The sequence below is a fragment of the Mustela nigripes genome, chromosome 9 (assembly GCF_022355385.1).
Source record: "Mustela nigripes isolate SB6536 chromosome 9, MUSNIG.SB6536, whole genome shotgun sequence".
In the NCBI taxonomy this organism is placed as follows: domain Eukaryota; kingdom Metazoa; phylum Chordata; class Mammalia; order Carnivora; family Mustelidae; genus Mustela; species Mustela nigripes.
In genome coordinates, this window is record NC_081565.1 from 52,285,269 (window position 1) to 52,300,012 (window position 14,744).

At 37.5% G+C, this 14,744-nt stretch overlaps 1 protein-coding gene across 1 annotated transcript in view; it reads right to left on the bottom strand.

The window, feature by feature from the left end:
* The window catches only part of CCDC171 (coiled-coil domain containing 171), a 299,561-nt gene that overhangs the window by 151,749 nt on the left and 133,068 nt on the right, over positions 1–14,744 (bottom strand). Inside the window, exons 16-17 of the mRNA XM_059411602.1 lie at positions 1,383–1,887; positions 71–187 (exon numbers count right to left, since the gene is read on the bottom strand). Coding sequence (XP_059267585.1) covers positions 71–187; positions 1,383–1,887 — 622 coding nt within the window. The remainder of the gene's footprint in view (positions 1–70; positions 188–1,382; positions 1,888–14,744) is intronic.

Sequence of the window (14,744 nt, forward strand, 5' to 3'; positions counted from 1 at the left end):
GTACCATAAAGCATCTCTAGACATTTGCTTTTAAGCATATTTCACAAGGACCTAGAAGAGGGAGTTTTACCTGTTTTACTAATGACTTCCTGTAACTCAGCCATAGAGGTGACTATTGCCGCTAGAAGGTCTGAACTGGTAAGCCAGCTGAGTGCTTGCAAACAACGTAACTGCTCCTTCTGATGCTCTGCAAAAAAAGAAAGAAATCTATCTTGCAATGCTACAAACATTTAAAATCCATGTTTAAACTTCATACCCACATTTGGTTATTTAAGAAATAGATCAAAGCTTATAGACAGAACTTTGCCTAGTGTGGAAAAGTCTACAAATAATGCTAGATTTCACTGAGAATTTATTTATCTACTATATAAATTAAGTGAAGTCGAGAGAGAGAGAGACAGAGAGAGAGAGAAAGAAGATGGGGCACCTGGGTGGCTCAGTCAGCTAAGCATCTGACCCTTGATTTCAGTTCAGGTCATGATCTCAGTCAGGGCTGTGAAATTGAGCTCCACGTAGGGCTCTACACTGGGCATGGGGCCTGTTTAAGACACTCTTTCCTTCTCTCCTACCATCCCTCTTTAGTCCACCCCATCCCTGCTCATACACTCTCACTCCTTCTCTCTTTCTCAAAAATAGAGAGAGGAAAAGTTTTCTTTAGTTCTGCTTAAATTACTTAATGGCTTGATTTTTAAAAGTTAAAAATTGAAATCATTGTTTCCTCAGAATAATCAAGCACTTAAAAAAAAAGTTAACTGGAAAATTGACATTCATCTCATTTTCGTTCAATTCCTCAATAGATGTTTAACTCTGAGCATTTTATACTGATTCATAGAAAGTGAAAATAAATTTTACTGGTAATTAATTTTATATAGGGCAGAGCCTCTGGATTGACTTAATTGAAAAATCACTATATAGACTCTCCACTTTACTGTGAAAAGAGCATTCAAATATAATAAAGCTAAAAATGTATATATAATGAAGTTGAAATTATATTTGCCACTTCCTTTATGCATAAATATATATTTACCCATACGCACATACATACCTACATACACATGGCACTATGTTACATAATTTGATATATTAAATGATTTTTCTAAGTTTTTACATAATGGCTAAACATAGTCACATTGTACATGACTTACATTCAACTTAGTTTTTCTTTTTTTTAATATTTTATTTATTTGACAGAGATTACAAGTAGGCAGATAGGCAGGCAGAGAAAGAGGAGGAAGCAGGCTCCTTACGGAGCAGGGAGCCCGATGCAGGGCTCAATCCCAGGACCCTGGGATCATGACCTGAGCTGAAGGCAGAGGCCTTAACCCACTGAGCCACCCAGGTGCCCCTCAACTTAGATTTTTAAAAAGCATAAATGATCTTACTCGGAAATTTTTGCTTGTCTTTGGGCTCTCCTGTACACACTAACATGCCTATGCCTTCTTTGAAACTTTCCATCCAAGTAAAAAGAGAGGCACACGATTGGCCCAAAATCTTGAGCCTATTTGCTGCCAAAATTGCAATAACACCTTTCCGGAATACACGTATCAATCCTTTGAATGGCTTTTTCTTCGTCTTGGCTTCCTCTTGCTTCTTTTCATCTACACTTGACAAAGCCTGGGCTAGAGTTCTAACTTCCAGTTTGAACAACTCAAAGGTGTTGACCTGCTCCTGGAGAAAATCTCTCTGTGTAGATAAGGCACATGACCGGCTGTAGAGAGGATGTAAGGCACCAGCCATCAATGCACAGGCTGCCAGCAATGATTTTTGTTCCCTCTGAGTCTGCGATAACATGTTTTTGAAGCGTGAATTTTCAAGAACCAACTGCTCATGGGACCTCTCAATACGATTCAATTTTTCCATATTTTTTTCAGCAATTTCTTGAAATTTCTGTAAGAAGTCAAACAAAATATTGGAAACAAGTAAGCATTTGATTACTTCTCCAGAAAGAAAACACACTTTTGTTGACAACTTCTTCAAGAGATCCATGTTCAAAATAGCCAAAAATATGTATGACAGAGCAACAGTGGGCCAAATAGGTTAGATCTAAGTGTGCACACTGATTTTTAAGTCCTCGTGCATAGAGGCCTCACATAGGCCTCACATAAAATCGAACATGTAAATTTGAAAATACTTCATGAATTTCCTCTATACTTATGCATAAATGCACATATTTAGAAAAGGAAATTTCTCCTCTTCCATTCCTCACTAATTTTTATTTCCTGCTTTTAAACTGAAATTACACCACCAACAGAAGTTTTCCTGTATGTGAAGACTTCACATTTTGTCAGAATAAGCAAAGAGTTAAATCAATAATACAACAAATAGCCTGCATGACTCAGTGGGTGAAGCCTCTGTCTTCGGCTCTGGTCATGATCTCAGGGTCCTGGGATCGAGCCTTGCGTAGGGCTTCCCGCTGAGTGGGATGTGTGCTTCTTTCCTTCTCTCTTTGCCCTTCTCCCCCACCCAATGCCACATGCTCACGCTCTCCCTCTCAAATTAATAAAATCCCTTTTAAAAAAAATACAACAAATGGCACTTGACTGCCATTTACTGGAATGAGGACGGACTGAATCGCAGGACAAACTCTCTGATTTCAGCTCTTTCTTACCTTCCCAAAATAGAACAAAAAAACAAAATACAGCTCCAGTGGGGGGAAGAAATACTAACTCTAAGCTGGGCCTCAGCAGTTCTCTGATCCTTTTTCCCTCATCAAGGAACTTACAATCCAAAACAATTTTGAAACACAAAGAAATTTTAACTGCAGACAGCAAATTTTAATCGTTAGAAAATAAACTAGTTCTCTGTGAAATCTTATGCCTAATCATTAAGGAACTGCTGAGGTAGAGTAAATTTCTGAAGATAACAGATCCCAATTTCCTTTACTGATTCATTTATCATTCAATAAACATTTATTGATTACTCACTAAATTCCAAGTGCTAGAAAAACAGACAAGTAAATCAATTATTGTGGCATAATGCTATGATAAAACTATGCCAAATTGCCAGAGGTACACAAAGGGAGTTGGCATAAAATGATATTGACAGGTTTTTGGAGGGATATGACAAAGGCAGTGAGGTGTTTAAAAAAAAAAAAAAGCTACTGATAAGGAAGCTAATCATAGCTATCCTACAAGAATTTAACAATCAGAGTTGAAGAAAATAATACAAACTCTTGCTTACTCCTCAAGATTTGATATCAAAGCCTACCGTGGAAAATGTTGATTGGTGGTAGCCAAAAGAATTCAAACTTGTAGAAATATACTGCTGAGAAAAGTAACTCTTGGGCCATATTCAACCCCAAAGCAAGGGGATGAGATTCCCAAAAGGCACACAGTGAGTAGAAGGCCCTTGGACATATAGTCCTGAGTACGGAGTAAAGGAAGTCCACAGGAGCCACTCTCTGAAGGATTCAACTTCTTGGACGCTTTCCCTTGAGCAGGGGAAAAACTGTATTTTAGTTTTAAGTGTTTTTACATTATAATCCCCTTTACTTAATCCAACTCTTCTCTGAAGGCTGACCCAGCCATATCTACGGTGCTAGTGTGAAAAATAAAAGAACCAGGAAATAAAGGAATTGTGGCTTTCCCCCACCATATCTTCACCGATGGCCAAGCTGAGGTAGCAGGATTTCATCACTGGGACTGTGTTCCAGAGCTCCACACAATGACACATGTAAAGGAAGTGGTGTCCCACTGGGAGCAGCCGAAAGAAGTGAGAAACTCTTGAGAACTAGCCAAGTGGACCGCTTAGAAGCAGATGTGAGATACCCTTGAAAGGGTGGCAACCTTTAAGAAAAGGGAAAACTGACATGAACTATGGCTAAAGAAGGCAGGAAGACCAGTGAGCAGAAGAGGAAGAGCCAGAAAACAGGATAATGTATTCTAAGGAAGTGCAAACAATTCAGAACGCCTGAAGAAAAGAGGAGAATGATGGAAAATTGACAAGTAGGCAGATAATAGATGATTAAGCTATGGAAGCCATAAGATCCTGGAAGTCACTCACTCTGCTTTAATTAATGGGTGGGAGAATCAGAAATCCTAATAAAGACTACCAAGTGCAGCCAGGGAGATGTAGGGAGTGGGGATGGAAGGAGAGGAGGAAAAGAAACTACAGCAGTTAGTTCTGTATTTTCTCCACAATCAATTCCATTAGTTCAATTAAAGGGGCAAACAGGAAAATTCTAGGAAACCCAAGATAAAAGACGCAGACTCGCCAAAGCTAGATAGTAGACATAAAAATTAACCTAACAGGATTCCAGGCAGCTGCCAACTTATACATTCACAGTTCTCAAAGTCTTGGGAAGAAATGTGTTTTCAACAAAAAATACTTTTTTTGAACAAAAAAAAAATGAAGAGATATATTTGCTAATGACATTTTAAATATTACAAAATAATATGTGAAGTCATTGGTCAAAATCAAATGGGTTGTTGAAAGAGAGCTGAAAGTATGTTAACCCTACTGGAATTGAAATTTTTTAAATAAATAAAATAAATTTTTTTTTAAAAATGAAAGAGAGCTGAAAGTAAACAAGCCCCTTCTGGAAAAGATTAAGCTAATTTTAGCACATGAGAGACCTCCAACTCTTCTACCGTATACAGCTGGCCCACTTCAGGGCCTCGGGTTGAAGCTGAGAGCGTTTTAGCACAGCAGCCAGGAACTGGCAGTCCTGGGAGGAGGATGACAGAGTAATCAAAACGTGGCGAGACATGGATAAAGTTATGAAATAAACTTCCCAAAACACCCCATTTCTCTCGAAGAAGAGAAAACTAGGAATAAGCTGGAATGTTTTAAAAACAGAATTGGGATTCTGGACTAACATGGCCAGTTGTCATTTTCAGCTGTCTAGTAGAAGCAGGTGGCAATGCAAAAGAAGCAATATTTGAAGATCCTTGTGTCATTCTGTGGCCCCCAAGTTTTGATCATTTGTAATGATTATACATTTAAAAGTGCTGATTACTAGTAATTACTACCACTATGGATGATTTCATGAGATACCTATGATTTCTATTGTAAGAAAGGGATGCTATTCACAGATTGCTAAAACAGTAAAAATAGGACTAAGCATACATATGAAGTCTGTTTATAAATAAAGATAAACAATCTCTAAATTCTACCTCTGAAACTAATAAAAAATAAAATGAAATAAACATAAGGGTGTATATATCCTTTCAAAACATAATTTTAAAACTAAAAATAAATAATCTCTAAATACTATTTAATTGTCTAATAATGCTGTTGTTCTCCATCATTCTTGGTTTAAGTAATTATAACCAAGATACCAGTTATCAACTGTTATTGTTATTTTTTTCAAAATCAACCACCAAGGAGCGCCTGGGTGGCTCACTCAGTTAAGCGTCTGACTCTTGGTTTCAGCTCAGGTCATGATCTCAGGGTCTTCAAATCAAGCCCCATGAGGTCTGTGCTCAGCAGGGGGTCTGATTGAGTTTCTTTCTCTCTCTACCTCTGCCCCTGCCCCTTGCACTCTCACTGAAATAAATAAGTAAATCTCTCTGAAATACTCTCACTGAAATAAATAAATAAATCTTCCAAAAAAAAAAATTAACCAGACCAATATTCAACTAGAATGTCTAGATAACTAGAATTAATTAGCAGGGTGAATTAAAGATTAAAAAACAATGAAGTTAAATATTTAAATTTTTAAAGCTCTTATTGATGCATATTAAGTTAACAACACAAAAACCTCAATAACATTAATACTTAATGAGAGTTTTGTTCATTTCTTAACAATTATGTTTCTGCATCTCGACTGTCTCCACTGAGATCCAGAATCACAGATCTCAGTGCTCGTGGTCATCTCCATTTAACGACCCCATAGCCCTCTCAGGCTAAAGTATCCTGTCCAGTACTGCTGATTTGCGTCCTAAACATATCCATAATAGTCCTCTTCATGTTAGTCCTACTAACATCCACCCAGTCATTCCAAATAAAAAACTTTTTAGTCAGATATCTGTACTATATATTCATTTTTTAAAATTCTTCAATTTAAGAGTGTTGTTTTGGAGGAGTTTGCAAATGTTATTTCTGAAATTAAACACACTAAGGAGCAGGTTAGTCCCTCCATTCCCCGCATCCTCTACATTTCCAAATCAAAGCCATCCGCAAGTCCAGTTGGGTCTACCCGTAAAATCCTGATCCAGATCCTTCTCCACGGCGACCCATGCTAGTCCCAGCTCTTCACCCACAGCCACTCATGGCCACTTCAATGCTACTGTCACATCGGATCAGTCCAATCCTATTGTTTAACTCTTCGTCTTTACTGAACCAAGGTTCTCTCCTCAAGTCACAATACCCCCACATGCGGTCTGCTGCAAAGGTTTCCACCTTCTCCCAGGATCCTCAACCTGATGAAAAAGGAGAGAACAGTCTGCTCCTTTACTATTCAGACATGAGACTCGCCACTTCTCACCATTGCACCATGTTCTCTAGCACCACTCGGTTTTCCAATTCCCCTAACAGTATTCAAATCCTAACAGTCTTCAGAGCCCATTTCAGGGGCTAGCTATTCCATGACGCCTTTCACTATAATCCTCACTCACACTGACCTGACCTTCTCTGAACACAATTGTATCACTCAGGTGTTTAATTCCTATACTGCTACTTACTTATTTCATGTGTGTATATCTACTCTCCCTCCAATATAATAGAGGACTAGTTCCTAAAAGCCAGGAAGCATTTACTGTAGTGCCTTTCACCGTGCTCTGTACCCTATAGGTATTTAGTAAATACTGAAAAAATTTAAAAATCCTTTATAAGATGTTCTTTGGTGCTTAGAACAGTTTTTTGCTCATAATAGGCACTGAATATATACCCAATGAATAAAAAGCTTTACAAATGTAAGGAGAAGAAAAATATAATTGAAAAAAGATATAATTTCCAAATATAATTTGAAACTTATCAACATGTCAGAATTCTGTTTTAAGATTAATTCTGATATTCCACAGGGACCTTAAGAAGTACTGCATTATTTACTATGAATTATTCTTGAAGAACAAAGCTTGTTTGATGGTAATACTGGAAACAGCAATAAGAACAATTTTCCCCTTTAAAAAAAGGGATTGAAGGCCAATATTTTTAAAGCAAATATAAGGAACACCACCTTCAAAGAGGACAAAAGCATTCCTAACACTGAAATAACCTGCTCCTTAGCGTGTTTAATTTCAGAAATAACATTTGCTAACTCCTCCAAAACAACTCTTATCTTGAAGAATTTTTAAAAAATGAATATATAGTACAGATATCTTTTATGCAGATTTCTTTGGCATATCAAAAATACTATATAATTTCACTAGCTTTCCTTTACTGTCTGATAAATTCAAAGTGCCCCAAAATTGGGGGGGGGGAGATACCTTCTTTGCCTAATGAATCACGCACTTACATCCTGAAATACATGGGCTCCAAGGGACACCTTACAGTGCTTCATGAACTCTGAGATTTGGGGTCAGAAATTCGACACTTCCCTAGGGAGTAAAATTCTTTTTTATCACTTTTGCTTCTTGAGTTCTTATTCTTTATGTTGGCAAAAGACAAAATGTAAACCGGACATTCAATGATACATAGACATCAAAGGACTTCATTTAAAAATGACTTTTTTTTTCTCTTTTTTTTTATTTATTTATTTTCAGCATAACAGTATCATTATTTTTTCACCACACCCAGTGCTCCATGCAATCCATGCCCTCTATAATATCCACCATCTGGTACCCCTTATTTTTACAAGCTTCATACCTTGTCTTTTTATGCAACAGTAAAATTTTAAAACATAATAAATTCACCTGCTTATCTTATGATGCCAATGCTTTTCTGTTAAAAATAAAGCACATTTCCACCTTGCTGGTGGAAATGTTAAAATGAGGCAGCACCTTTTGAAAACAGTTTGGCAGCTCCTTAAAAAGTTAAATGTAGAGTTACCATATGACCTAGAAATTCCACTACCTGACCTTCATATACGTATACTCAAATGCCATAATGATTATTTACTTAAAAACACGATCTTGATTTTCAAGTCTAACACGGCGAAAATACCATGTGCCAAAATGGTCTGTGCCTCCGTCTACTTTTGTTTCTAAAGCAGGAAAAATTATAAACTGCCCTTTGGATAAGCCAAACCTTTAAAAGGACAGAGTTCTCCTTATCATTACACTGAGGATAAAGGTGTTGATATAGGCAAGTTGCTTGACTTGCTGACTGTTAAAAAATACTACGTCGGATTGTTGATAAGTCAGCACTACGTCTCAATTCTGTCCCGCCTCCGGTCCCCCTTCCTTGTGGGTTTTCAGATCCTGGTGAGAGCGCCCCAGTTCGCTCCAGTCTCCCTTCATAAAAACTTCAAACATTGACACCTACTCTTCTAAGCTCATAGCACTCTCTTGGGAATTAATTAAACAGAGTTGTCGTGATAAATCTTATATTATTTCTTGTGTGTTTATGTGATGCCCCCCCAACTAAAGTTGACAGTTTTTGAGGAAAGAACTAAGCATTATAGCGTTTTGTTAATACCACAGCACAGAGGGGCACCTGGGTGGCTCAGTGGGTTAAGTGGCTGCCTTCGGCTCAGGTCATGATCCCAGAGTCCTGGGATCGAGCCCACATCAGGTTCCCCACTCAGCAGAGTCTGCTTCTCCCTCTCCCTTTGCCTGCCTCTCTGCCTCCTTGTGCTCTCTCTATATATAGCTCTATCAAATAAATAAATAAAAATCTTATAAATACCACAGCATGGAATACAGTGCCTTATATGCCTGGTATATAACATGAAGAGTATATTTTTATTAATATTAACTACATTATGTAGAAGTTGTCTTGATATTCTTACCTATAGTAGCAATTTTGCAATGGAATATACTAAAAATTTGGTCCCTGGCTAAAAAAGAAGTCTGAGAGAAATAAGAAATAAGGAAACTAGCATTTGTGAGTGGCTGACAGTGGGTCACTGGTTTTTCATATATATCATGGTTTACCATTAACTAATCAAGAATCACCTGGAAATGCAAGTTCAAGAAATATGGAACTGAGCTGTCACTAGACCCATTTTCAGGTATTATGTGGTATACAAAAACAGCGTCTATTTCTAAAAGAAACAGTGTTTTAATGTAATCACAATTGACCATTACATCATTAGTGTATTTAAAAAGCACGTAACATTCACTTTGCAATTTCTAAATGCCAGGCAAGGGGCGGGACGTTTTACATCTGTTACCTCTCTTCTAATCCCAACTCTAGAACTTTCTCACTACACAAATAAGTGGTATCAGGTCTCTGAACCTTGGTTTCCTCATTTGTAAAAAAAAGAAATGATGCTTAAATGACCTATCTCATATGGTTGTTGTGGGACTTGAGTAAGAGAAGGCACACAAGTTATTAATAAAAGCATTGAAAGGGGTGCCTGGCTGGCTCAGTGGGTTAAAGCCTCTGCCTTTGGCTCGGGTCATATTCTCAGGGTCCTAGGACCAAGCCCCACATCGGGCTCTCTGCTCAGCGGGGAGCCTGCTTCCTCCTCTCTCTCTGCCTGCCTCTCTGCCTGCTTGTGATCTCTGCCTATCAAATAAGTAAATAAAATCTTTAAAAAAAAAAAAAGCATTGAAAAATCTACTGAGCATTGTGGAAATTCATTGATAGCCTTATTTAAGAAAAAAAAAATCTCTAAAGCAATTATTTCAGAAGCAGAGGACTTTCTACTATTTCATTAGAGGTGCCCCATCACACCGAGTCCATTAGCATGTGGTGGGCACAGAATTGTGTCAAACTAACTGCCTGTGAATCACTGTAGGCAGCTACATGCACCTATCACCTCCAATAACATAAACAAGCTGAGCTCAGAATATTTTTGGAATTCAATCAAAAAGAAAAAAAGTTTCAACATCTAATAACACTAATCCAGATTTCTTGCCAAATGTAGTCTTAATACTGTCATACAATAGAAATAAAAAGCAATATATTACGATGAACCTCAATTTCTTTGATTTTTGGTCTCCATTCTTAACTCACATGATTTTACTAAGTTGTCCAATAAACCTAAAGTGTTTACAATAAATATTACACGAAGGTTAAACCATATTTAACTGATAGGCAAAAATCTTTACTTTTATTAGGGGAGTTATTCCAGTAATTCCATCTTTTTCAGATAAAAGATATAAGAACACAAATACTTTAACAAAAGCCAAGTTAATAAGAGAATGTGATCTGGCACTCTGGCCAGGTGCTTCAGTAGGCATACATGCCTGAGATGTATTTACATGATGGCTCCAAAGAATTTAAATTGAAGAGCTACCCAACCATTAGGCACATTTTGCCTAATGTTAAAAACATGTTGTGATAGTAAAATCAAGCTTCCTGTTCCACAAGTATCATTCATCTCATAGCATTCCCACTAATTGTTTAAAGCTTACACATTCAAAACCTTGCAAATAATGCTATACGTTTTTTCAGATAAAAAAAACTATTTGAAGCCCCCAATTTTTTTTTATTTAACCTGTCTTTTACTAGCCATTTCTTTAATATAAACAAACATGAAACACAGGGCTCTATAGATAAGTCATTTGTTTCCCAGCAGATGCCTCTTATAATAGCTATGTTCATCTAACACCAAACATCCTCTACAATCTACAATGCTATCCAACAGCTGTGGATTTTTCTTATGTTCTTATCAGTATAACTTTTGAAAATATATTAATTAATAGAAAATGAAAATAATGTTATTTGTATTGCATCTCTGGGGAGGAAAAACAGAAATAAAGAATTAAACATACCAAAATTTCCTAAAATAAAATGTATATACCCCATACTATGCATTATAATAGCAATTTACCAACTATAAAACCCAAATGAATTGCTGCTGTGTATTCAATTATATTTTATGAAAATTTAAATATGTATATAAATAATACAGACAATATGACAACATATATTATTAATGTGCTTTCAGGAATAATGAAAATGATATTTTCAATTTGCATACCCAAGGATCAAAGCCTAGGGTGTCACATATCCTTCAGGAAAAAGTCCTCAGTGAGACAATCTCTTAAAACACTAGCATTTGTGATCATTGAGTCCCTTAGTTAGGAAAGTGAACAGCTATGCCTTCCTATATATTTAGAATAAAAGTGAATTGGGAAAGGAGTCCAAGATGGCGGAGGAATAGGAGACTTTAGTTTCATCTGGTCCCAGGAATGCAGCAAGATAGCTATTAAATCATTCTGAACACCTTAGTGAACTCCACTGGAGACCTAAGAGAATAGCTGCAACTCTACAAATAGAAAAGCAGCCACTTTCTGCAAGATAGAAGGTGTGTGGAAAAGTGAATCTGGGAGATACATGGGAAAATAAACCATAGGCGAAGGGAGCCTTCCTCAGCTGGCACCAGAAAGTGATAGAGAAGCACAGCACAAAATCAGAACTTTGAGAAGTCTGCTCCGGTGAGGGACGTCCCTGCCTGAAAGGTGCTCAGGTGGTGAAGAGGGGCAGAATCCTAGATGGGACAGTGTGGTCTCAGGACCCTCGGGGTCACAGGAAGACTGGGAGTGCCTGAGCGTGGCAGGTATTGAAGCAGGGAAGCCGACTGCAATAAGCGAGCCCAGGAGAGGGCTCTCAGCTCAGGGTTGCCATAAACCGTAAACCAGGAACCACAGCACAGTTGGTTTGAGCAGAGGTCCAGCGAGTGGCAGAACCAGGGAGAGCCCTCTTCCTCCTGCTGGGAGTGGTCCAACAGGAGTATGCAGGGTTTGGAGACTCAAAAAGGGGTCATGTGCCTGAGACAGAAATGCTTGGTCACAGGCCCGGTAAGCATGGAGTGCAGACAAAGTACAGCATCTTTCTTGATTTACACTCTTCACAGTGTAGGGATAGAAGGGACTAGGGAGACAGGCATGATTGACTAACTGCTTTTCCCTGAAGACGCACTAAGGAGTGTGGGGCATGAGCTGATTTCAGCTCTGGGGCTGAAGATTGGGAGGCTGCCATTTTCACTCTCAACCTCTAAAGCTGTAGGAAAAGACTTCAGTGAACAAAAGCCACGTAGAGCAATACTGAGCTACTTAGTCTGGCCCCCTGGCAAGGGTGATATAATTCTGCCCGGCACAAAGACACTTGAGAATCAACACAACAGGCCTCTCTACCAGAAGATCAGCAAGAATTTATGGCTAAGACCAAGTTTACCAATCAGACATAACTGCAAAACTCCTGTGCTGGGGGAAAATAGTATATAGAATTCACTTTTTTCCCCCCATGATTCATTAGTCTTCCCAATTTAATTTGTTTTCTCTTTCCTTTTTCAACCAATTTCTTATTTTAACAACTTTTTTTAAGACTTTTTTAGTTTTCATTTTTAAAGTTACATTATATCCTTTTATTGTATTCAATTTGATTTTTGCATATATATACATTTCTTTACAATTTTGTAATTCTTTAAAATTTCTTTCTTTACAATTTTGGGATACAGTTTCTTTTAACAGACCTAAATACACCAAGAATTGAGTGTATGGCTCTGTTTTCTTCACTTGTCTGATTACATTCTCTCTTTTTTTTCCCTTCTTTTTTTTTTTAAGATTATTTATTTATTTATTTGACAGAGATCACAAGCAGGCAGAGGGGCAGGCAGAGAGAGGAGGAAGCAGGCTCCCTGCTGAGCAGAGAGCCCAATGTGGGGCTCAATCCCATGACCCTGGGATCATGACCTGAGCCAAAGGCAGAGGCTTTAACCCACTGAGCCATGCAGGTGCCCCTTCTTTTTTATTTTTGATTAAAGCTTTTTTAATTTTCATCTTTACAATTATTCTATCATTTCAATGTATTTAATTGTATTTTTTAATATATATAGTTGCTGTTTCTTTACCAATTTGGGCTGTAGTTTCTTCTAACAAACAGACCAAAATGCACCCAGGATGCATTTTGTTTTATTCACCTATATGTTTATATTCCTTCTTCTTCTTTTTTTTTTTTTTTGTCTTTTAGTTTTCATTTTTACAGTTACATGCTATCCTTTCATTGTATTTAATTACATATATACTTTTTCTTTCTTTACAATTTTGTGCTGTAGTTTCTTCTAACAAACAAACCAAACCAAAATACACCAAAATACAAACCAAACCAAAATACACACAGGATCCAGTGTATTACTCTGTTATGTTCACCTGTCTGATTATACTCTCTTTCTCTCTCTCTTTTTTTTTTTTTTTGGTTTTAGGGCTCATCTGATGTCTCTAGGGTCATTGTTGCCATTTTCGTACTCTGTTCTCTCATTCATCTACTCTTCTCTGGACAGAATGACAAGATGGAAAAACTCAGCTTCAAAAAAGAGAAGAAGAGGCAGTACTGACTGCCACGGAACTAATCAGTACAGATGCAAGTAAGATGTCGGAACTAGAGTTCAGAATAACAATTATATAGATACTAGCTGGGCTTGAGAAAGCATAGGAGACCCTAGCCTTTTCTGGAAAAATAAAAGAACTAAAATCTAATCAATTGGAAATCAAAAAGGCTATTAATGAGGTGTAATCAAAAATGGTTCTAAATGCTAGGATAAATGAGGCACAGGAGAGAATGTGATATAGAAGACCAAATGATGGAGAATGAAGAGGCTGAGAAAAAGAGATATAAACAACTACTGGATCACGAGGGGGGAATTCCAGAGATAAGTGATACCATTAAGCAAAACAGTATTAGAATAATTGGGATCCCAGAAGAAGAAGAAAGAGAGAGAAAAAGAGAGGGGCAGAAGGTATATTAGAGCAAATTATAGTGCAGAACTTCCCAAATCTGGGTAAGAAAACGGGCATTCAAGTCTAGGAGGCACAGAGAACTACCCTTAAAATCAATAAAAATAGGTCAACACCCCAATATATAATAGTGAAACTTGCAAATCTCAGAGACCAAGAGAAAATCCTGTAAGAAGTTTGGGACAAGAGGTCCATAACCTACAAGTGTAGAAATAACAGGCTGGCAGGAGACCTATCTACAGAGACCTGGTAGGCCAGAAAAGACTGGCATGGTATATTCAGAGTGCTTAATGGGAAAAATATGAAGCCAAGAATATTGTATCCAGCAATATGTCATTCAAAACAGAAGGGGAGATAAAAAGATTCCAGGACAAACAGAAATTAAAAGAATTTGTGATCACTAAATGAGCCCTATTCTTCTGAAGCTGTTTTAAAAAACATAAATGGAAGGAAAACTTCCAAACTCTTTCTATGAAGCCAGCATTACCTTCATCCCAAAATAAGACAAAGACCCCTATCAAAAAGGAAAATTACAGACCAATATCCCTGATGAACATGGATGCAAAAATTCTCAACAAGTTACCAGCCAATAGGATCTGAGAGTACATTAAAAGTACTCTCCATTCACCATGACCAAGTGGGATTTATTCCTGCAAGGGTGGTTCAACATCCACAAATCAATCAATGTGATACAATACATTAACAGAAGAAAGGGCAAGAACCATATGTTCCTCTTAATAGATGCAGAAAAAACATTTGACAAAGTACAGCATCTTTCTTGATTTACACTCTTCACAGTGTAGGGATAGAAGGAACATACCTCAATATTGTAAAAGCCATCTACAAAAAGCCCACAGTGAATGTCATTCTCAATGGGGAAAAACTGATAGCTTTTCCCCTAAGGTCAGGAACATGGCAGGGATGTCCACTCTCACCACTGCTCTTCAACATAGTACTAGATCCTAGCCTTGGCAATCAGACAACAAAAAGAAATAAAAAGCATCCGAATCAGCAAAG